Source organism: Chanodichthys erythropterus, chromosome 3, assembly GCF_024489055.1.
Source record: "Chanodichthys erythropterus isolate Z2021 chromosome 3, ASM2448905v1, whole genome shotgun sequence".
Taxonomy (NCBI): Eukaryota; Metazoa; Chordata; class Actinopteri; order Cypriniformes; family Xenocyprididae; genus Chanodichthys; species Chanodichthys erythropterus.
Window position 1 is genome coordinate 49,301,571 of NC_090223.1, and position 23,936 is coordinate 49,325,506.

The 23,936-nt window shown below is 34.9% G+C and overlaps 2 protein-coding genes across 4 annotated transcripts in view; one reads left to right on the forward strand and one right to left on the reverse strand.

The window, feature by feature from the left end:
- Positions 1 to 510: 510 nt before the first annotated feature.
- On the reverse strand, positions 511 to 9,463 carry LOC137017901 (uncharacterized). 2 transcript variants are annotated; one of them, XM_067382660.1, is made up of 11 exons: positions 9,189 to 9,463; positions 6,612 to 6,665; positions 6,079 to 6,330; positions 4,344 to 4,958; positions 3,936 to 4,099; positions 3,210 to 3,427; positions 2,455 to 2,616; positions 2,174 to 2,306; positions 1,866 to 1,960; positions 1,420 to 1,549; positions 511 to 1,224 (listed from the first exon to the last, which is right to left on the reverse strand). In XM_067382660.1, the coding sequence occupies exons 2-10, from the start codon at positions 6,622 to 6,624 to the stop codon at positions 1,450 to 1,452; spliced, it is 1,752 nt and encodes a 583-aa protein (XP_067238761.1). In that variant the 5' UTR covers positions 6,625 to 6,665; positions 9,189 to 9,463; the 3' UTR covers positions 511 to 1,224; positions 1,420 to 1,449. The 2 variants fall into 2 exon arrangements, with proteins under 2 accessions (XP_067238761.1, XP_067238760.1); XM_067382659.1 differs by having other exon boundaries at positions 511 to 1,549; positions 9,189 to 9,462.
- A 37-nt stretch (positions 9,464 to 9,500) lies between these two features.
- The window catches only part of zgc:63569 (choline transporter-like protein 2), a 33,961-nt gene continuing 19,525 nt past the window's right edge, over positions 9,501 to 23,936 (forward strand). For both annotated transcript variants that reach the window (XM_067382658.1, XM_067382657.1), the window contains exons 1-3: positions 9,501 to 9,656; positions 22,522 to 22,570; positions 23,756 to 23,829. In XM_067382658.1, the coding sequence (XP_067238759.1) occupies positions 9,629 to 9,656; positions 22,522 to 22,570; positions 23,756 to 23,829 (151 nt within the window). In that variant the 5' untranslated portion in view covers positions 9,501 to 9,628. The remainder of the gene's footprint in view (positions 9,657 to 22,521; positions 22,571 to 23,755; positions 23,830 to 23,936) is intronic.

Below are 23,936 nucleotides of genomic sequence, written 5' to 3' on the forward strand. Positions count from 1 at the left end.
CCATGTTTTTCTTTCTTCAGTCGAAAAGAAATGAAGATTTTTGATGAAAACATTCCAGGAATATTCTCCTTATAGTGGACTTCAATGGGCACCAAAGAGTTGAAGGTCAAAATTACAATGTCAGTGCAGCTTCAAATTGTTCTACATGATCCCAGATGAGAAATAAGGGTGTTATCTAGTGAAACCATCGCTCATTTTCTGAGTTTTTTTTTAAAATTATATACGTTTTAACCATAAACGTTAAAAATAAAATCTTGAACTAGCTCTCTTCTTCTTCTTTATTAGAATTCCAGCAGTGTAGACACTACTATTACTGCCCTCCACAGGTCAAAGTTTGAACTAATTGTTATATACTAGCATATTGCATATAAAAATTAGTTATTTATTTCTTCATTTATTTATGTATTTCCATATTTATTTATTTATGCATTTACCTATTTGTTAATTTATTTATTTATTTATACTTAAGTCATTTCTCATCAAAGTCAAAGTTTATTTATAAAGCACCTTTTTTAATACAGCAAGTGTTTATCAAAGTGATGTACACACATAAAATAATAAAAATATCAAATATACAAAACAGTCAGCACCACAGAAGAAGACACTAAGACACAGTAAAAACAATAACATAGCTTCAAATGCCAGACTATAAAAATAAGTTTTTGGCTAGATTTAAAAACAGCAAGTGTTTGAGCCCGTCTAATGTGGAGGGGCAAACTATTCCAAAGCTGAAAAGGCGTGGTCACCCCTGCTCTTCAGCTTTACCCGTGGTAAACCCATGGACAATTTACATCAAAGATGGTGCCAGTGTGTGTGGCCGGCCGTCTGTTGCTCGTCCTCCATAGTTTGTCCACCTCTCCATCCAATACAGATGTTTGTACCAAAAAAAACACTACTGCACACACAGATACAGCTTCTTCAAGGTTGAAGTTGGCTGAACAGAATACTTTTCCAAAACATACTGATAACATACAGACACTAGCGATTGAAGATGAAAAAGTAAAATAAATGCTTTACTATAAATTGAAGTCATTCAAATAATGTAATATTTAGAAGGATAAATGTTAATTCATAACTAGATTATAAATCACTCAAAAGTTATATAATGAAGCGTCAGTGGATTCCAAAATCCACCCCTTTCAGAATCCAGTACCCACACATGGTATCCTAAATGCCCTTACAAAGAACAGAATGATACAAAGTATTCTATAATTACATGCAAAGCTGTAAAAAAGAATAAAACAACATATTAAGAACAGAATAATGGAATGAAACTCTCTGAATACATATTCTAAAAGAATGAGGGTGGTGACACATGCTTCCCTGATGAGTTACATGTGTCTCTTCACCCCTCCATGAACATGCTAGGACCTAAAGATTCTAGTCCCTGTGTTAGAGGCTCTCTCATCTCCCACTCACAACAGGGTGCTGATGTTCTCCTTGCTCATCTTAAGACCAGGTACAGTCCCAGCTCATATCTTTAGCCAATCTGTGTAAGCTGATGAAGAAATCTGGAAAATGGTTGAGGATCTCTGGATCAAAGTTCAAACTGGAAACAAAATACATATATTCATGTGAGAACAGTCAGGAATAAATGTAACACACTGGGGCATTTGTCTGTGGTACTAAACATTAACTGTAAACCTTATGTAATGTATGGACTAGAACAAGTTAGAACTATAGTATCTGACCACTAGATAAAATAGATGGTAAATTAATGGGAGTGTTTTGCATTATATAAGGAATCTCTTGTACTACATTAAATTAAGTCAGATTAAAAATAGACCAACGTGAAATGAGGAAAAATTTCATGTTCAAAAGACAAGGATAGATTTAAAAAAGAATGTAACTGTTTTTTGTCTTACTCGTGTGTCATGTTGTTGCGAATACAACGGAGCAGGCCAACTAAGTCCTCTGGAGTACGTGTGTCAATTTTAATGTCTCGCCATTTATGCTTAAGCTGCAAACACAAAGCGAGGGTGTTAAACCAAGAAATGTTAAGGTAGTAAAATATTACAAAATTTTTGTGATCATCAGGAGCTTCATCAATCTCAGATGTTAACTTAGATGTCTTGGCATACTACTTAACTAAATATATTTTATAAGCAACAGTTCAGCAAGGAAAGCCATTAGTCTTTTTTTATGATTCACGTTGTTGAGTATTTTTACCCACCTTTGATTGCCAATTTTCAAAAGATTTTGTGTGTGTGTAGTTCTCTGCACAGTCGCAAAGCTTAGAAAGATATTCTATTTTGTTTTCCTGGACTTCCTCTGTCTCGCCTAGCATCTCAAGGAGTTTAGCTTTCCTAAAGAAAAGAAACGGCAAAAGCACATCAAGCCAAAAACACATGTACAACATTGGTAAAAAATAAACTACAATGCTGTTTTCTTTCAGAAGAGTCGGAGTATGAAGGCAAGAACAGCGTCTGAAGTGTTTTCCTACTCATCAAATACCTGTTTTGTGCATTCTTGTCCTTTTTATTATTGAAGAGACTTTCAACTGCCTCTTTTACTGTTAGGGTAGCTTCAGCTTTCTTAATTTTGCAAGCTTCTGAAATATCAATATAGTACTGGACTTCATGTTGATCACCTAGCTTCTTAACTACTTCATTTTTTCTGAATGAAAAAAAGAGAAGGCAAAGAGTAAGTTTAGAAGCAGAACAAGCATATCTTTTCCATGAATGCACATCAAACCCAACAAATACTATACATGTTTGTTTGTTCGTTTTTTTCTTTTAGATTAGGACATAAAATGTATAAATGCATAAATCTGATTAAAGGACCCTGATTTAAAGACCAGCGTGAATATCCATACTGATCCAGGCTGGTTTACAGTTATGAATACATAAAGATAATGAAAATACACATAGGCCTGGTTTCTCAGACAGGGCTTAGACTAAGTGAAGATTAGGCCTTAGTTCAATAAAGACATTTAAGTAGCTTTTATAAACATGTCTTAAAAACATTACTGGTGTGCATCTTGAGATAAAACAATGGCACTGTCATATTTTAAGAGATGTCAGTACAAGTTGCTTTCAGTTAAAACAGCTCAACATGCATTTTAGTCTAGGTCTAGCTTAAGCCTCTTCTGTGAAACCGGAGGATAATCTTTCAAGATTAAAGTAGTAAGCATAGCTTATATGAACTTCCATTTAACTGCCACAGAAAAACAAGATAGGGTTATTAGGCATCAAGTACCTATAATTTACCTGGAATCATCCCAGAAATAAGGGTGTCGTAGGACCTCATCAATGGTCAATCTCTCTGCTGGTTCTTTGTTGATCATCCATTCAAGGAGATCCTTGGCTATTATATCTTGTACATGTTCAAGAAAGTACTTCCCAATCTTGATGTTCCCCTCACGATCCATGTCTCCAAAAGGATGTTTTCCATCAGAGAGGATGTAGTACACCAACATCCCAGCAACCTGAGAAGCACATATTGACCGGACAGTGAGAAATAAACTGGAAGAGCTTATAGAAAACATTGTTCTTTTACCATTTACTTATCTCTCCTCAAAAGAAGATATTTTGGAGAATATGAGTGAACAATCAGCTGATGGACCCCACTGACTTCCATAGGGGAAAAGAAAAAAAAAACTATGATAGTCAATGGGCCGCATCAACTGTCTGGTTACCCATATTCTTCTTCTGTGTTCAGCAGAAAAAAAGAAATTCATACAGGTTTGGAACAACTTGAGAGTGAGTAATTAATGACAGATTTCATTTTTGTTAATGCTGAACTGAATTTTAGGGGAAAAAGTTGAACCCTCTCAGTGATCTTCATGCACAAAGAAGCTGACTCCATGATCAGTATAATTTTGTAATCAATTATACATTTTATCATCATCAGAAATGATACCACAATCCACCCTTCGCCTGGTGAACTCTCAGTGATCTCATCATGACTGCAGTTGATTCTTTTCGTTCACAAACCTGGATGTCTGAGCTCTTTTTGTAACTGCCCTTTTCAGTCTGATTCAGGATCTCTGTTGCCTCCCAGCCTTGTGTTCCAGCTCTGTCAGTATACACTGTTGTTTTTCCCTCATCCAGTTTGCGACTTATACCAAAGTCGGCCAGCCTTGCCCTTCCTTCTGTATCTAATAGGAATATGTTTGCTTTGAATATATTGAATTAAAGTTAACTTCTATCATTATTTACTCTCCTTCATCATGTCGTTCCAAAACTTTATTGTATTTTGTCTTCTGTGGATATTTTGGCTCACCGCCACATTGAAAGTTGAACAACATGATGGTGAGTAAATGATGATGAGTTATGGCTTTAAAATAAAAGTTAACAGTATACATTAATTTATATTATTCTGAGAAAAAAGTATATTTGTACCTATCAAAACATTTCTAGGCTTTATATCACGGTGTATAACTCCAGCATGATGAAGAACTTGAAGACCAAGAAGCATCTCCTTCACTATTTTCCTCAAAGTGTCGTCTTTGACCTTTTGTTCCTGCAGACGAAGATCTTTCATGTAGTCCTCCAGATCGGACTCACAAAGCTGGTTTGCAAGATAGTGAAAATCTTCATCCTCTGCAAAGGTCACATACCTGACGATATACTTGCTCTCAAGCTTTAAATCTCGTAAACGCTTCAGTTCATTTTCAAAGACTTTGTTGTTCTTCGGGTTCTTTATTATTCGTTTAATGGCCACCTCAGTGCCATCTTCACTCAAGCCAATATATACTGTGCCACTTCCTCCAGAGCCGATAATATACTTTTCATCTTTATAAAAGCAGAGATTCTCTACTTTTTTGATGTCATTTTTTTTTACCAGCTCCTCTATTTTTGTACTATGTCTTTTGGAGGATTTGTTCCACCTGATTTGTTTTTCCTCAGTCTTTTGTTTGATAGTTTGCACTTGTAATGTTTTTGCATGTTTAGGGCGAGCTTCAATTTCCAGTACTTCTGATGAGGTCTGTGCCCCTTTTATCTCTTGTTGAACTCCTAAAACAAATATAAAAGATATGAGAAAATTTATGCTATATAAACCCAAGAGGGTCCCATGTTTCTTTAATTTAAAGCTGCAGTCCATACGTTTTGTCTCTTTGTCTCCATCTCTGGTTGAAACCAGCAATTGCAGCAATTTGCTGGATTATCATCTTTATGTGGGTTGTGTATTGGTGCGGCTCCTCAGCGCGGATGAATCTCATGTTTTGAGGAGAATGTTTGCTGTCAGTCACCACAACGGTGTGAATACTGTACTTCAGAATCACAGATTAGTCTTGTAAGTATGACCAAAATAAGAATTTTCACTGGAAAATGTCATCTGAATAAGTAACAAATCTGCCACTTTTGTTCTGACCAACTGAGAAAAAAAGCATTACAATAAATCACGCTACCAATGGTGATTAAATATAACGATCACTTCGCTCATATCACGTCAAATCATGCAAATTATTATTATTGTTATACTTTGTTTTCAAATTGTTAATGTTAACAACATCAGCATTGCGTGACTATGTGTATTTAGTGTGTATTAGCGTTACCTGTAGATTTCTGTACAGTCTAATGTCTAACGTTAATTTGTCATATCACATAATCCGCCATCAAATTGATGTTTAATTATTCTAGCTACTGTGAGAAAAGGCTATAAATGATTTACCACCAGCAGCATCCTCACATGATATAGCCTACTAGCTGGGACTCCTTCTTTATGTAAACAAACATGACTTGATGCAAAGACGAACGGCTGCATGCTTGAATTTCCCGCCGAAACCTACCAGTACCACTTGAATTATAAAACATTATAACAAGCTTACCGCTGTGAATCGAGCTAAGTTAAGGAGATACTTTTGAACCCTGGCTGGTTATGTACTTGCTCAAAAATTGATTTTTGGATCATTTTTAACCAAAAAAAAGTTACAGACTGCAGCTTTAAGTTAATAATGCAGTACTTATTGACAATGGAACTTATTATGCAAATTCACAATTTAATCCAAAAAGTCGCATAAGCATATGTAACATGAGTATAAACATCCATTCAGCTGTAGAATCTGTGCCATAGACAGTTGGGTTTTGCCTTTTATGTGTTCATAAAGGTTAAGTATTTCCTAATCTCTCTCACCTTGATGTTCAAGATCTACAACCAGGAATGGCTCGTTCTCTATAAGCACATTGTAAAAAGCAGATTTTGCTTTGTCAGTGTTCAGAGCATCAAGGAGCTCTCTCATTTTTTTCTGATTTGTAGAAGCTGCCTGAATATATGAGTATATTTCACGGTGAATTATTCCAGCAGACATCAGTGCATCAGCAATGGGCATCACAGCACTAACCCTCTGGATGAGTTCTGCTGTACGATCGTCCACAAATCGAGCTTCTGAAAAACAAATGACAGTTAAACCAGAATATTTCACATATGCAATGTGAGTAAAACTGTAGAGTAGAAACATCCATTCAACGAGTGTTTCCAGACTAAGTCAAAATCTCACAATTCTGACTTCTATTTCTTGCAAATTTGAGTTTATATCTCTCGATTTTAACTTTTTTTTAAAATTTGAAATTGTGTGAGAAATATAGCCACACATATAGCATCTGAAATAAAAGAAAAAATTGATAATCTTCGATGGACATGGTTTGGAGTATCAATTTCAAACTTACTCTGCCGCTCCATTGTTTTTGTTCAGTGGCTCAAAAACTGCAAGTCTTGAAAACCTGATCAAAAAGATGAAAGCAATGAAGTAACATGTTGATTTGAATATACAGAAAGTCTATATGTAGAATTAATGTACATAATATACCATATTAATAAATCTCATTAACACATCATGCTTATGCAACACGCTAAACGTGACAATTGCTGACAGCCCCGCACCAAAGTCAAATTCAAGTGTGTTTCTTTCCTTCTGTTACTTTTGCACAGGAGCCAAATGGTAGTCCAGCTCCGCCTCTGTGGATCTGAGGGGTGGAGCTTCAGCTAAATCATATCTAGCGATTGTAAAACAATCTAGCTATACCCAGAGCCATAGAGAGAGAGAGAGATGCGACAACGGAAGTTCAAAACGCTTGATAGTCACGTGATTCATGTAGACTTCGAATAGTTCCAGGAAGTGCTTTGGCAGGCAATTCAAATTGATAGAGTCACAGTGACAGAACTGCGATTTTTGGTAATTAATAGTCAATAAATGCATTGATTTTCAGTAATTTTATTACACATCAACATGTTTATGTAGCATGAGTATGTAGTTACAGCAATGTTGTTTTTAAAAGATAAAATCCACTAATATTTGAGAATTAGTGTGCTCAATTACCATTACCTTTGCCTCGTTAACATAATTTAGGCTAACGCTAACTTAGATTGAGACGGGTTGCTGTTGTTTTTTATGTTACGTCATGTTCATTGTGTTTTCACTAATCTCATGGTAACTAATGTCATCTTTATGACTTTCAGATAGGACAGACAGACTGGTTACAGGTGATTGTCAGCTCGCACCACACAATGAGACAATGAACTAGCAGCAATAGCATGATGTCAAGTGTGATGTCTTCATCCATTGCCAATAAGTGAAAAATAAAAGTGAAAATAATCTTAATGTTTACAATTCTTATTATATATAATAATATATAATTCATAAGTCTTATTTTATATATAATGCTGTAGTGCTTAATAATGCAGAAGTGTGCTTGTTCTGTTTTTTGACATTTGCAAACATTTTTTTATTTAATATGTAACATATTTAATATGCAAATTTCTAGGGTCTATAATTTATAATATCGCCAACACTGCTGAAAAACCTATCATACACAATCTTCTTCATGCTTATGTATAATCAAGTTGCTTTAGTACAGCCATTTTTTTTCCTTACATTTACTTTAAAAGTATGAACTATCAATCGGAGTACAGAAGACATTAAGTAAATTGTGTACAACAGGGTTTTCAGCAAAGTTTTGTTCAGATTGATAATTTGCCCTAGAATTTTGCATATTAAATATGATACAGTAGACAAATGTATTAATAAATAGGCATTATACTTACTGTTAGCATTTTTTTTTTTTCAATTAATTTATACCGACAAAGGAGCAATGTATTCTGGAGATATAAATATTAAAATAAAGTATTTTTTTCCTTTTTTTAAATTATCATGACATTTTATTATTTATGTCCTAATTACATGGAAAATAGCAATAAATTAATTTTCTTATCTTTTTAGGGCTAGTATGAAATGTATCTGTTTTGCATTAAGTTATATGAATTTTCAATATAAATGTATTCGGAAATATTGTTCATCACTTTTTAAGCAGAATATGTTAGAATATGCAAAGAATATTTATTATAAGTTATTAGAGAATAAAATGTTGTAAAAGTTATTGCCAAACAATAATTCTGTTTTCAGTCAATTTATACCTCTATACTGGGATACAAACATTAAAATAAAAAATCAAAGTCATATTTTGAAAACAAAAATGATCAAGTTGCATTATTTGTGTCCCAATAAGATGGAAAATAGCAATAAATTATTTTTCTGATGTCTCTTTAAGGTCTTGCCATTTTTATAATATATAATTCTTACAATACTTCTTCATATGATACATAAAATATTCAAGTTTAAAACAACTTAAACATCTGTTTGTACACTTATATAAATGTATATTTTATGTGTTTTAACTATTTACAGCAATTAATTTATGAATACATTTCTAATAAACTGAATAGTATGCCAAGCATTTTGTCTGTCTTTCCAAGTTGTCCTTGCATAATATCTGCCATGGTTTGCTGTGCTGCATGGGGATGCTCCAATCGCTCGGAGAAAGGAGTGCAAATGTTTGGCTTCCCCACTGGCATGGAGCGGAGAAAAAAATGGCTGGCTCAAATCAGCAGGAGCAATCTCAATATAAATAAAAATTTCAACAACAAAAAAATTTGTGAGGTAATTGCATTGTATTTGCACTTTTTCACATAGACCAACCATTGAGAAATTTTGTTAGGTTTGGTATTTACTAGAAATAAGGAAAAACCCAGGCTCTGGCTATACCTAGAGAGGGGGAGCTGGACGTGAAGCTCCACCCATTGGTTCTGCAGTGATTTCCTTATATCTGAAACTACCTGGAAAAATGTGAAAGTTTTGATAGAAATAGACAAACACTAGGACGGCGAGTGTGCTTTAGCAAATAGACAATAACTACACGCCGTTATATACTAAAAAGACATTTTAAGCAATCTTGTTAAACTTTTCTTACCTGAAACAGCACGTGTTTGATGCTCCGAACTTCGAAAGAGTTGTTCTTTCGAACCGGATCTTTTGTTCAAAAGATTATTGTTATGATTCGTTCGAACGGATTTGAAAAAAACATATCAAAAGAGTGAGCTCTTTTTTATTTTTTATTTATTTATTTTTTAAATACTGTATGACCGAAAGAATTTGTCATAAAACATCCGTTTCCTTTGTGTAATGTCATTTGAATATTAACATGTAGGATACAGAACAGAATTCTACTGGCCTTTTCGCTACACATGTCAGACAGCAGAATGCCCAGTGATTGGTTAAAAGAGCTGTCAATCAAAGCAATGCCAGATTCGTCTTTCGACTCTACAGTCTATCCTGCAGTTTGTTGTGAACTGAAATGCATGACCACTAAGTATAGTTCACCGTAGTTGCTACACACACGTTTAACCTAAAATGGATATGGAAGAGAAGCCGAAATACGGCAAGTTTATATTTACGTTTTTACATTTGCTGATGTTTGTTGTAAAATGTATGGTTTGGGTGTTATTGAGTCCTCAAATGTTAACGCTACGTTACAAAACAGAAACTGAAATAATTTTAGAAATTGAAATATAACTTCGCTGCCGCTAATAGTATAGACTTTTACCTGATTTAATATATATATATATATATGCCTTGTTAAGTTGAAAAACAGTTGTGTTAGTGAGGCAACGCCTTAAACCCCCGTTATTTACAGCCAGGGTATATTTTGGGATTGGCATTGAAAGTACCTCATTTTATGTGTAGTCATTTTCTTACTCCATACAGTCATGTTTGTAAACATTGTGAATTTTGTCACTATATTTTTGTAGGTTGACCAACCATTTGGACATTGGCTTTCCATCACATTGTTGTGCATGACATGGCATGGCTGAAATCTCCATGTTTATTTGTACTAATAGTGCACATGTTTGTTTGTATATTAATTTAATAGTTGCAAATATGAAACAGTAGATTTTATGATTATAACAACTAAAGCAGTGTGTTTGGAAATAGAGTGTGGGTTTGTAAGATAATTATCTGTGTTTTCAGATCATATCAAAGCAAATACAGAAGTTGTTCAACCGGGTAACACTACATGCAGGCATATGAAACTAGACAGCTGTTGTGTGTATGAATACTACATCTCCTTGTGGAGACACAAGATGGACACCATTGAAAGGGTCAATTGTGTTTGTTCTAATAGTTTGCATATGGTTTCTGTCCTGGTTTTTAATACAAAGTTGCTTTGAAAAAACAATGTTGCTTGTCCATTAGGTTAAAACTCAGTATTTGCAACAATTGTCACAACTTTAATATTAAAAACTTTAAGCTTTAATATTCAAACCTGGTTTTACTCATTTCTCCTTGTAAAGTATAGCTGGTAACCAAAGTCATAGAGCACAAAGTTAGTGGAGGCCTGCTCTCATGTGTTGAAGTGCATGTAATTATAGGGTGGAATATAGGATGGTGCTTTTTAAAAATATAAAATAAGGCCTTTACCTCTTAATTTTAAACTTGCACATCCTTCTGAGCTGTACTTATGTGCTATTTCTGCTGTTGAGCGACTGCAGCTGTTTCAAATTAGGGAAGGGATAACTTTTACGTTCAATGCAACTTCTCCAATAGTTTGCAAGTAATGTTTGTAACTGGAAATGTTTTATATTGCCTAATTGCAATGAGAATTGTATATCGGACACATTTCAAGCATAGTTTTAAATGCAAATACAAGCTAAATCTTTTTTTAAGGGTTGCACAACCTAAAGCTCCTTTTTAGCATTTCCTTATGAATGAAACCAATTGAGTATAAATTAGTTTAGTTAAATTGATCATTTACTGTTCAAGACAGTTTTGCCTCACTCTAAAAATATAAATGGATGTTGAAATAAAATACAAACATTTGTATTTTTGTATTTCAGGTCTGCAGTCTTCTTGTCTTGCTGAAAAACTATACATTGGCTTCTATGCTTGCATCTAGTAGTTAACTCATGTTATAGTCAAGTTAACATAATGTAATGATTAATCACAGTGGTTTACTGAGAACTTATGGGGAAATCCTGAATTTATCAGCAAAGTGTTTTGTTTCCTCATTATCCAAATGACAGGAAAAGACTGATAAACCGACACAGCATTTTGGATCCTTTACTCTTTTGACACTAATGGAATTGATATAGTCCTAATCTTAATTGTGAGGTGACTTTTGAAATATCTAAGCTTCATTTACAGTAATAGGTATGGCTTCTTGTGATCATATACTGTCGAGGGATAATGAATGAACTGCTGATAGTGTCTTTCCTTCCATTAGTCATTTAGTAAAATGGAAGTGCTGCTATTGATTTGATTTGTTCCTTACTCATGGAAGTACAGTACATATTTTATGGGCAATGACCATTTTGGACATTATTATTTGGACATTGTTTCTCAGTATGTTTCTATCATTATCAGTCATTATTGCACTTTTCTCTTATTTGAATTCTTTAAAAAAAAGCTAATGAAGCTTTTCATCAAAAAAATCTTGATTGATAAAACACATTTCACTTAATTTTAACCATCATCAATGCCAATCACAGAAATAGTCATGTTGAATGAAAAAGGCACTGAAGGGTCAGTAACATGACGTGCATATTTTTGTGTCCGAGTGCATTATTTCCTTTTAAAATAATTTGATAAATTCATGACAAATATCACTTTATTCTATAAAACCTATTTAGTTTAAATTAATTAAACTAAAAATGAATTCAATCAATACATCAATTAAAATATTCATTTAAATAATACATGCTATTTTAAGGTTTGTTATCTTAAACCCCCAAAATGTCATGTTGGTACAACTGTCTGAACAAATGAACAGACTACGAAAACTATTTAAAATGGTGTCTTATTAATAAAAAATGAAAAACTAAATACTATGGCATCATTTTAGGTTTGAAACCTTTCGGGTACAAAGATTTTATAAATATCTTTTACAAGATGTAATATAAGTCTCTGGTGTCCCCAGAATGTGTCTGTGAAGTTTCAGCTCAAAATACCCCACAGATCATTTATTCTAGCTTGTCAAATTTGCCCCTATTTGGGTGTGAACAAAAACACGCTGTTTTTGTGTCCCTTTAAATGCAAATGAGCTGCTGCTCTCTGCCCCCTTTCCAGAAGAGGGCGGAGCTTTAACAGCTCACGCATCGGTTGCTCAACAAAGCTGGATAATCTCACGCAGTAACTGTGTTCAGCCTTACATTGTCCAAACCGGAGTCGAACACTGATGGAGAGACTCAGGAAGAAGTTACAACTTATAGAATGCATGGACGTTTCTGAATGGTTAGTGGATAAATTTATGTAGTTGCTGTGGAGTTGATTCAACTCATCGACTAGCATGTGTCGTCATGTTAATCTTTTGTGCAAATCCAGCGTTGAATTTACCCTCGTTTGTGAAGCAGTCTGGCGTGAAATGACAGCATGGTAACAACACTCTACTACAACAACTCTTCCTCTTCTCTAAAGCAGCCCAACATGGCCTCACCCCGTTTGTCACATGTTCCCGGGGGCAGGGTTTATGTAAATTTTAGGGTTAGTGATGTCACTAACCCGGGAGTGTTTCTTCGCTGAATCTTTTAAAGAAATTTATTTTGTCATTTTTTTTTTATTCCAGGTATTCCTTAAATATCTTGTTTTTGATTTTCTACAAATAATTGTTTATTTTTTCTTTCTTACTTTATAAACAAATGCAGTTTCTACATCAATTTTACACACATGGGTCAAAAATAACCCATATAGAAATCTTTAATATTTGCAAATTTTTGCAAGTAGGAACATATTTACTGCAGACAACTGTTCATCTGCCACACATTTCACATCTTAACAAGGCTACTTTTGTATATTTGATGGATGTAAGTCTTATTATATTTAATATATTAGGCTATATATTTAATAATTTTTAATTTTTTGTCATAATGCAACTGGTCACCCTTTAAGTCTGTCATTGTTCCTGAAAAGTAACAGTTTTGGACATATACAACATGGGTCTAAAGTGACCTGAATGAGTTATTACTTTCTATATCACATATATTACAATAAATTAATTTTATCATTTATTATTCCATCTATTACTCAATAAACAAATCCTTATTTTAATTTTTCCTTTCTTTTTGAATGAATTTTTTTGTGTGCGTCATTACCATTCTAAAGGCCAAAGTATACTTCACTTTTGTATGCGTATATGAGGATCAGCATACAGATTTTTGTAACTTTTTATAATTTCCGCCGGATTTCTGTAACTGTGTATGTGCAACCCTGCACATACACATTTAAATTGCGTTTGACTGTTCGCAAAGTACACTTTCAGCTTTTTTACAGTGATGTCATCATCCACCTCAGTTCTGTTGAGGACCAGCCATTAACACTCTAGATAAAGAAAATCAAAAGCACTGTTGATCGATACACTTATTATATATTTTCACTGCTGGACAGAAACCTTGTTCAAAACTGTTACTTTTCAGGAACACTGATAGATGTAAAAGGTGACCAGTAGCATTGGTTTATGACAAAAAAATACAAATTATGAAATATAGTATACAGCCTATTATATGAAATATAATATGACATTCATCCATCAAATATACAAAAGAAGCCATGTTTAGAGGTGAAATGTGTGGTAGATGAATAGTTGTCTGCAGTAAATATGTTCGTACTTGTGAAAATTTGCAAAGGTTTCTATATGGGTAATTTTTGACCCATGTGTGTAAAATTGATGTAGACATACAAAAGCAAAAGTGTTTGTTTATAAAAAAAAGAAAGAAAAATAAACACAATGATTTGTTAAAATCAAAAACAAGATATTTAAGGAATACCTGGAATAAATAAATGATAAAATACATTTCTTTCAAAGATTCAGCGAAGAAACACTCAGTCTTGACTGAAATACCATAGAAAATGAATACGGGTCATTTTTGACCCATGTGTGTAAAATTGATGTAGACAAACAAAAACTGTTGTTTATAAAGTGAGAAAGAAAAAATGAACATAATGATTTTTGTCAATCAAAAACAAGATATTTAAGGAATACCTGGAATAAATTAATGATAAAATACATTTCCTTTAAAGATTCAGCAAAGAAACATTCAACCGTTATTGAAATTATATAGGAAATGAATACGGGTCATTTTTGACCCATGTTGCGCATTAGAAGGGGTTTTCATAGCTTGTGCATCAAAGTAAAAGCTGTTGAGATAACTAAAAAACTTTTGTCCAGCAATTTGTATTCTCAGATGTCAGGGTGGCACAACTGCAAACATGGCTATTTTATTATGAATGGACAAGATCATTATACATGTGAGCTGTTATTCCTGCTTTGGCTTTTCAGCCTGTCGCACCTCTGCCGGTGCCATTAAGGTCAGCTGTAGGGTCGTAAGCTGGAGGCTGCTGATCACTGATGTTTCGCCCCCTATCCCAGTACATCTCCTGGCTGCCTTATCCCAGTACATATCCTGCTTTTAAAGGGGTGTTGGCCCCCAACCGTTGTGCTTTCTCTGGAGCCACAGCCATTAGCTCGCTTTCTCTGCCTCCTCTCCCAGCTCCTTAATGGCTTTTCACAGGTTTGACCTGGCTCTCCAGCCCGCCTCTTGGCACTCCGCTGCCAACTCGGTGTACATGAGATGCGTCCTTTCATGAGCTGCTGCCATGCTATCTTCCCAGGGGTTGGTAAGTTCAATGGACCCATGGACCCATAGGCTTTAATTTGCGGGTGGGACGGGTGGGACATGTCCCCAACACTTTTTGCCAGGGTCGATATTGTCCCCACCACTTTGTGAAACATCTCGCGGCATGGATGTTTAATAATTCAAAAGAAACATCTCTGGTTGATTAGCTATTCATTCGTTTGTGTTAAATAATAAGCGATCTGGTGCTGGGATGTGTTATTTTTGAAATCATGTTGAGTGCTCGTTGTTACTGTTATCAGCTTGTGCACACTTCGCAGTCTTCACATGGCTGGAGACTCCATTCGTTCTGGTGAAATCACAAAGTAAAATGCACATAAACTTGTCCCTGCTCTTGATATACAATCACTGATCTTTTGTTTTAATGAAAAAAAAAAAAAAAATGACACAAGGGCGGATTAGAACTCAGAACCTCTGGCACGCTGAACGAAAATTCTGCTCCTCGTCCATCTGAACAATCGAAAGTCTTTTGTGGATCCACTTATTTATTGACAAATGTCAATACTGTCGAGGCTAGCAATACTTTGTATTTTTGTAGATGTAAGGATGAAACTATAATATTAAACATGATCTATTTCAAAAAATTTTGTGCATTTATTATTGTAATGGCAGTTACAGTACCCCCCCACCCCCACCACACGTTCTAGTCCCACCCACTTTTTAAAACAAATTTATGCCACTGCATGGACCACATAATGATATCTGCCCGGAGGGTAGTTGTCACAGTCTCTTTTGGAAAGACCAGCTGCTTCCTGAGGTCTGCCAACATCTGCCACTCTTTGCCGGGGATGAGGTCTTTTTTGAGTAGGAGCATGCTACCAGACTTGACAAACCCTGCCTGGAAATTACATTACTAGCTTTAACAAATTACATGAGTGGAGATACATGAACAGGTCTGACTGGATATTGTGAAAAGTCTCCCTATTTTCACCTTTTGTTTTTTTTTTTTTTGCACCGTTTTGCATAAGAGCTTACCCCATCCACCCCCCCACCCCTCATTTTACCCCCTGATAAACCTACACAGAAAGCAGGCTGTTTGTGACGCAAAAGAGAGGATCTAATATTTGTTCAAATAATTTAAATCATGCTGGTAATGGTTCAAGAGACACTTGCACGATAAAGTCGCTTTGCAAAAACGTCTTCAGGAATCTAAATAAGAGTCGAACGGGCGTCATTGCCATCACGCCCAGCTCTGATCCGCCTTATGTTACGTTTAGTCCTGCAGAAACAAAAGGACGAGAAAACTTAACTTAAAAACTGTTCACAAAGGATACAAAGCCAAGTTTAGAAAGATCAAATGAGGGAAATACAATATTTTCTTGCTTGAAAAGGGGTGTTTAGTTCAGCTTGAACCTGTTCAATAAGACTGGTTCAACCAGTTTTCAACAGGTTGCTTTCCCACTTAAAATCAGGAAGTTGAAATCAGATAGTGTGCTAAACGACTTTTTTCTAGCTTTATATAGTGAGGAAGGAATCTCGGATCATCACTTAGATCAACTAAACATCAAGATGCCTGTGGAGGAAGGTGCTTACAAAAAAAGCGGTAAAGTAACTTGATGGTATCTCCTCGTATGCAAGCGTGCATGTGTTTTCTTTGTTTTGATATGTGGACAAACCCTGTGAAGCTCTCACTGAGTAACTTACCACAAGTAAAGTCATGCTATTATGTTTTCTTACACGAGTAATGGTAAAGATGGGAAAGTTTAGCAGATTTTATTTATTTATTTTATTTTTTTCAGTGACTGAAATTTAGGAGAACTCTCATTCTCAGAAAGAAATACAATTACAATTACATTATTCACCCCTTAAAGGGTGCACATTAGTATTTAAAGTTACATATTCTGAATTGTACATATTGGTACCTTTTGAAAGGGTACTGTCTCAGTGACGGCTTTTGTACCTTTTTTTTTTCTGGGATTGCTTTAGGACTTTAAAGGTGCCATTTTACAAGATGTAATATAAGTCTAAGGTGTCCCCTGAATGTGTCTGTGAAGTTTCAGCTCAAAATACCCCATAGATTTTTTTAAATTCATTTTTTTAACTGCCTATTTTGGGGCATGATAAGAAATGAGCCGATTCAGGGTGTGTGGCCCTTTAAAACTGGTGCTCCACGCCCCAAGAGCTGGCGCTTGCCTTAAACAACATAAAAAAAGTTCACACGCTAATATAACCCTCAAAATGGATCTTTACAAAGTGTTCATGCAGCATGTCTAATCGCGTAAGTATAGTATTTATTTGGATGTTTACATTTGATTCTGAATGAGTTTGATGTGCTCCGTGGCTAACGGCTAATGCTACACTGTTGGAGAGATTTATAAAGAATGAAGTTGTGTTTATGCATTATACAGACTGCAAGTGTTTAATAATGAAAATAACAACAGTCTTGTCTCCATGAATACAGTAAGAAACAATGGTAACTTTAACTACATTTAACAGTACATTAGCAACATGCTAACGAAACATTTAGAAAAGACAATTTACAAATATCACTAAAAATATCATGATATCATGGATCATGTCAGTTATTATTGCTCCATCTGCCATTTTTCGCTATTGTTATTGCTTGCTTACCTAGTCTGATGATTCAGCTGTGCACAGATCCAGATGTTAATACTGGCTGCCCTTGTGTAATGCCTTGAACATGAGCTGGCATATGTAAATATTGGGGTCATACATATTAATGATCCCGACTGTTATGTAACAGTCTGTGTTATGTTGAGATTCGCCTGTTCTTCGGAGGTCTTTTAAACAAATGAGATTTATATAAGAAGGAGAAAGCAATGGAGTTTGAGACTCACTGTATGTCATTTCCATGTACTGAACTCTTGTTATTCAACTATGCCATGGTAATTAAAATTTTTCATTCGATGGCACCTTTAAGACACTGTATTTCTCATGAAGCTGCTCTAATGGTACTACTGTTGGCCTTTTTAATGCCATTAGCCATCTACATTCATTCAGTGCATTGGTTGTTAACACTGCATTAGTTTCATACTAGGCCTTTGTCCATCTTCACAATACCCTGGTCTGCCTGGGAACTGAAGGACTCAGTGTTTGCATGTCTGTCTCAGAGGGTGTGGATGTTTACAGTCAGATGACTTTACTGCAGAAATATCTCATGTCAGTATCTTCCCTTAAATTGGTGGGGGTTTGCCTACATTTGAGCAGTCCACAGCATTTACCAAGGCTATAAGCATTTAACCAATCCACCGCCATAAACCAATGCACTTACATAAGGTTGAGGATCATATGAATTTTAATGATTCTGATTTTTATCAATTCCAAGGATAAAATATATCTTATTGCAAAACATTTCATTATAGCTGAATACAAAAATCAACAGGTTGAAGAATGCTTACACAAGGAGATTTTGACTACCATAGAAAAAACAACTACCTTAACTAATATAGATTTCAAGTAGGTCTGGGCGATGTATCGAATGCTTTTGTCATGCGCATTTCGTCAGTAAAGCCGGTTCCCTGATTGCCGCTAAATCGCCATCAACTGCTTTCAAATGAAGCGGCATTTAATAGACAGAGCCGTAGTTCACTGATAAGCCACACAATATTGCGTTCAATATCGACGGCGATTCATATCGATATTGAACGCGATATTGCGTGGCTTGTCAGTGAACTACGGCTCTGTCTATTAAATGCTGCTCCATTTGAAAGCAGGTGATGGCGATTTAGCGGCAATCAGGGAACCGGCTTTACTGACCAAATGCGCGTGACAAAAGCATTCGATATATCGCCCAGCCCTAATTTCAAGCATTATTAAAGACAAGTTAACACTCATTAATTATTATTAATTATTAATTATTATAATTCAGTTACAGAAACGGTAATCAAATTATTAATTATTATAATTCAGTTACAGAAACGGTAATCAAATGTAAAATAACATTGCACTTTAAAAATAAAATATACATTACAAATAGTTACAAAAGTTATTCAGTCAAGAACAGCCAGTGATTTTTTTTTCTTTGTCTTTTGTTGTTTGATTAATGCTATTATAGAGACGGCAACAGGAACATTAGGCCGCTGTCACTTTAAGAGCTGTGCAGATCCAATGTACAGTTTACGTTCTCTTATGACATTTTGTGTGTATTTGTCCGTTCAAGTGCAAAAACAGGCGGAGAGAGGATGGGAAGCTAGTTAAAATGTATATAAAATGTGTTTTCAATAAAAAATAGGTTAGAAAGAACAATTAGACCAATTTCTGACCTTAAGTATCCACTTCTAGAATTGGAATCGATTTTCGATTTCCCAACCCTACACTTACTACTTCTATTTATATTAAAAAACCTTTTTCTCGAATGTATTTAACCTCTGATTTACTAATGTAGTGTATACTAAACCTGGCATTGTGTACTATGAAATTGTTGGCTATTAGTTAGGACAAATTGCTTGTGGTGTTTCTTGTTTTGCATAAAAGCATCTGCTAAATGAATAAATGTAAATGTTAGTGCGTTAAGTCATTTTGTGTCGATCGCTTGTTGCATTAAATGTTTAATCAAATGTGTTTGGGTAAGTTATTAGGCATATTTTTTGTGGGTGTTTGAGACATATAAACGGAGCAGAATTTTTTTTGTTCCAGTAGACACATTTTCTCAAACTAAAGGGAAAGATCTACCAGCTTTTTCCACACAAGAGCTCTGTGGTTTGCATTTGCACATCTGTTCTTAGTTTATTGCAGTTCACATGATGGAAGTACAGTGGCCTCAAATAGTACAGTATTTGGACAGATTTAAATGATCTGAATTTAATATTAGATCCACAATTATCAAAGCAATTGCATTCTGTTCTCAGTTTCTACCGCTTTTCTCAGAACTACTTCACTTTTCTGAGCCATTTGTGCACTGAAGAAACTGAAACTGGTTTGGAAGTGCCCAAATAATTTTTGTCTTTGGTTTGAACAGTATATCTGTTGGTTTAACATTTAAAAAAAAAACGAATTTTTTTTTGTGAAATCTTTGCATGAAACTTTGCTTGCGCAATCTATTTTTTAAAATAAATGGCAATTGAATTGATAAACTTCCGAATGCCATTGCATTAGAAAAGAATAAGTATGGCATAAGGATCCAAATACTTCCAGCTGACCCATTATTTGAGCTAAATGAACAGGGCAGCTAGGTTACTTGCTGTTTAGCATAACATTTCATACCACATGACTTATTTATTTTAGGTACAACCCCCTTGCTCTATGTTAACTGACAAGCAGCAACAAATGTACAGTAATAAAGTCAAATTGCATTCAAAAGCTATCTCTAAGCTTGTTTGGCTTGCCCTTTCCATTCCATTTTATGATGGGAGGCTTCATTCAAGGCCTGTAGATTTTGAAATTTTTCCAAAACAACATGTGTGTGGGGTGTTGTTGCTGGCAAAACTAGACTTGTAATTTTCTGAAGGAAATGTGAGTGGTGTTTGCCTGTGCAGAAGTCAATATCACAATGCTAGGATGTTCTGAGTGGCTTTAACATGTTGCTGTGCATTACATGGATGTCCTAGGTGGTCATTTACTATGCAGCAGAAGCTTTTGCTCACTCTGGGATATGATTTATTCCAGGTGTGTGCATACAAAGTGTTTTTTTTTTTTTTTTTTTTTTTTTTAATAATGAAACCTGTAGTTATAGCAGCTTTCTTGTTAAATGATAAACAAAGCGAGTCATTGAATAACTTTTAAGTCAACACAGAAAAGCCTAAAATTGGGCTTAGAATCTGTGACTTTACATTTATGGAGATGAAACTGGCCACAGAGAGTTAGCAGTTTTAACATTTGACCTCCTTTCTCCTTTGACCCAAAACAAAAACAGTATTCATTATTTCAAAAATAAAAAGTTTGTTGTAAGCAGGAAAAAATAAGCCAGAACTCCTTCGCATAATCACATGCAAAAAACAAATGTGGTATCATTTCAAGATTAGAATTGCAGAATGTGCACTGTGAAGAGATGTCCAATTTAAATGGTTAGTTCACCCAAAAATGAGAATCCATTAATTCATTAATTACTCCCCCTCATGTCGTTCCACACCCATAAGACCTTCATTAATCTTTAGAACACAAATTAAGATATTTTAGATGAAATCCGATGGTTCAGTGAGGCCTTTATTGCCAGCAAAATAATTAACACTTTCAAAGCCAGGAAAAGCTACTAAAGACATATTTAAAACAGTTCATGTGACTACAGTGGTTCAACCTTAATGTTATGAAAGGATGAGAATACTTTTGTGCGGCAAAAAAACTAATTTATTCAACAATATTTAGTGATGGGTGATTTCAAAACACTGCTTCATGAAGCTTTATGAATCTTTTGTTTCTAAATCAGTGGCTCAGAGCGCACATCAAACTATTAAAGTCACACGAACCATTGAAATTTCGAAACCCTCATGACGTAACGAAGCCTCGTTTACTGAAATCACGTGACTTTGGTGCTCCTAACCACTGATTTGAAACAAAAGATTCGTAAATCTTTGAAGCTTCATGAAGCAGTGTTTTGAAATCGCCCATCACTAGATATTGTTGAATAAAGTCGCTATTTTGTTTTTTTGGCGCACAAAAAGTATTCTCGTCACTTCATAACATTAAGGTTGAACCACTGTAGTCACATGAACTGTTTTAAATACATCTTCATTAGCTTTCTGGGCATTGAAAGTGTTAATTATCTTGCTGTCAATGGATGCCTCACTGAACCATTGGATGAGGGTGAGTAATAATTTTCATTTTTGGGTGAACTAACCCTTTAAACTTAGAAAGAAAATTGTTACAGGGATAGTAATTATGAAGAATTTTATTGTAAAGTTCTTTCAACTTATTAGGTAACAGAAACTTATTAATAACAGTCAATTTATTAATAGTAGAAAGAGAAGTATAATTTCATTTCCACTTGAATAAAATCTTTGGGATGACAGCTAATTTTCCCAATACGTATTCTTTTATTCCAAAAATTGTTACATTTGATGTTGGAAGGCTCCAATCCTCAAAATGCTAATTGGGGCATTTCACAGATGGATATTCTGTAACTACAGTATGACCTAACCATATGCAACAGTTTAAGTGAAATAGAGTTAATAATTCCGTCATAAACTTTAGGTGAGGAATCGACTCCAAAAATGGCAGTAAACTCGGTAAAGGAATAAAAGCTGCCATCCTTTTTTAGCAATTTCAAAACAAATGACTCTTTTGTCATACCAGTTCTTGATAAAGGTCGATGGTTTTTATTTGTTATTTTGTTTTTTTTCTTCTTCCACGCAGCACATTCTGATTGTTCCATATAATACTTCTATGAGGGGGATAATTGTGGCAAGCTTGCTTGGAAGTTTGTCGCATTTGAAATCGCAGGACATTGAAAAATTTAACCCCCCACATTTTTAAAAGATCAATTTAGGAATGTAAAACCGTAACAGATTAGGATCAGCATTCATGACATAAAGTGTTTATGCAAATACATTGTCATTGCGCTTAATTAGGCTAACAAAGGCCTGAAGAGCGAATTTATGCCCTGTAAGTGAGTGGTTGTCTTTAATGAAATCTTGCATGGTTTCTTTGTGGTCTAAAAGATGTCTGGAATATTGATTGTTTTAGTTCAGTCGTACTTAATTTCGTTTTTTCATGTTATTTTCACAGGAGAGCCCAGAAAATTTGACCCCAGCTTCAAAGGGCCCATCCAAAACAGGTAAGAATCCAGCTGATTTGTTTGTTTTAATAACTAAATTTTGCTCAAACATTAAAGGGACAGTTCAAAAATAAATGTCAAAATTTACTTACTCTCATGTCGTTCCAAACCTGTATGATTTTCTTTATGTGAAACACAAAAATAGAAGTTCAAAGTACTCTTATTTATTTCTATACAGAAAGTGACCAGGGACTCTTAAGCTCCAAAAACTACCAAAAAGCCCCAAGTATCATAAAAGTAGCCTATAATGCTCATGCGCCAAATTCCAATCCCAAAGCAATACAACAAATCGAAGTTAAATTTGTTAAAGGGCACCTATTATGCAAAATTTACTTTTACATGGTGTTTGAAAATAAATGTGTGCTGGCAGTGTGTGTACACAACCACCCTATAATGATAAAAATTCACCCACTCCTTTTTTTAATCCCCATAAATCATAAGTGGTGTCTCAGAACAAGCCATTTGCAGATTCTGGGCAAATTGATGTCACTTTGTACAGGCCCTGCCCATGGCTGCTGACGGACTAGCATAGACTCCGCCTTGAGCGAGTTTACACAGTCTGCCATTTTCTCCATGCTGGCACATCTGTAGTGATAAGAATGACTCCTAAGTGATTGAGGTGTTTTGTTGTAAGAGTAAACATGAGTCTATGTAAGCATCCGTCAATATTGAGCCCACGTTCTGATGTCGAACATGGAAGTGCTGAACGTAACCACAAACTTTAAGACAAAAAAAAATAAATGCATACATCCATAAAAAAATGAATCCATATTAATCCAGGGGGTTAATAAAGGCCTTCTGAAGCGAATCGATGCATTTGTGTAAGACAAAGTATCCTTATTTAAAACTTAATTTTCTTCAGAAGGCCTTTATTAACCCTCTGGAGTCATATGGATTCATTTTTTTGTATGGATGGATGCTTTTTTTGTCTTCAAAATGTGGCCACCCATTCACAATCATTATAAACCTTGGAGCACTAAGGATATTTTTAAATGTATCTCTGATTGTGTTTGTGTGAAAGAAGATAGTCATATACACTTAGAATGGCTTGAGGGTGAGTAAATCATGGGATAATTTTAATTTTTTGGGTGAACTGTCCTTTTAAGGTCGAACCATTGTAGTCACATTTGTCCTTTAGTTTTAAAGAATGTTGTAACAGACAGACTGTTTCTTTCTGCACCACAGAGGATGTACAGACATTATTTGCTGTATCATCTTCGTCATTGCCATAGTGGGCTACGTTGCAGTGGGAATACTTGGTAAGTCTGCAGTAGTGTGAAAGATGGACTGTGCACTGTGCAACAATGAACCTTTTAATGTTATGTAGTGATTATTATTGGTTTGTGTGTGATTAAGAGTGTTTGTC

Coding starts and splice junctions, on each gene's coding strand:
- LOC137017901 (XM_067382660.1), bottom strand. Junction 4,100..4,343: donor GCCTAGAAATGTTTTGATAG/GTACAAATATAC, acceptor TATTCCTATTAG/ATACAGAAGGAAGGGCAAGG. Junction 2,617..3,209: donor TATTTCTGGGATGATTCCAG/GTAAATTATAGG, acceptor TTTTTCATTCAG/AAAAAATGAAGTAGTTAAGA.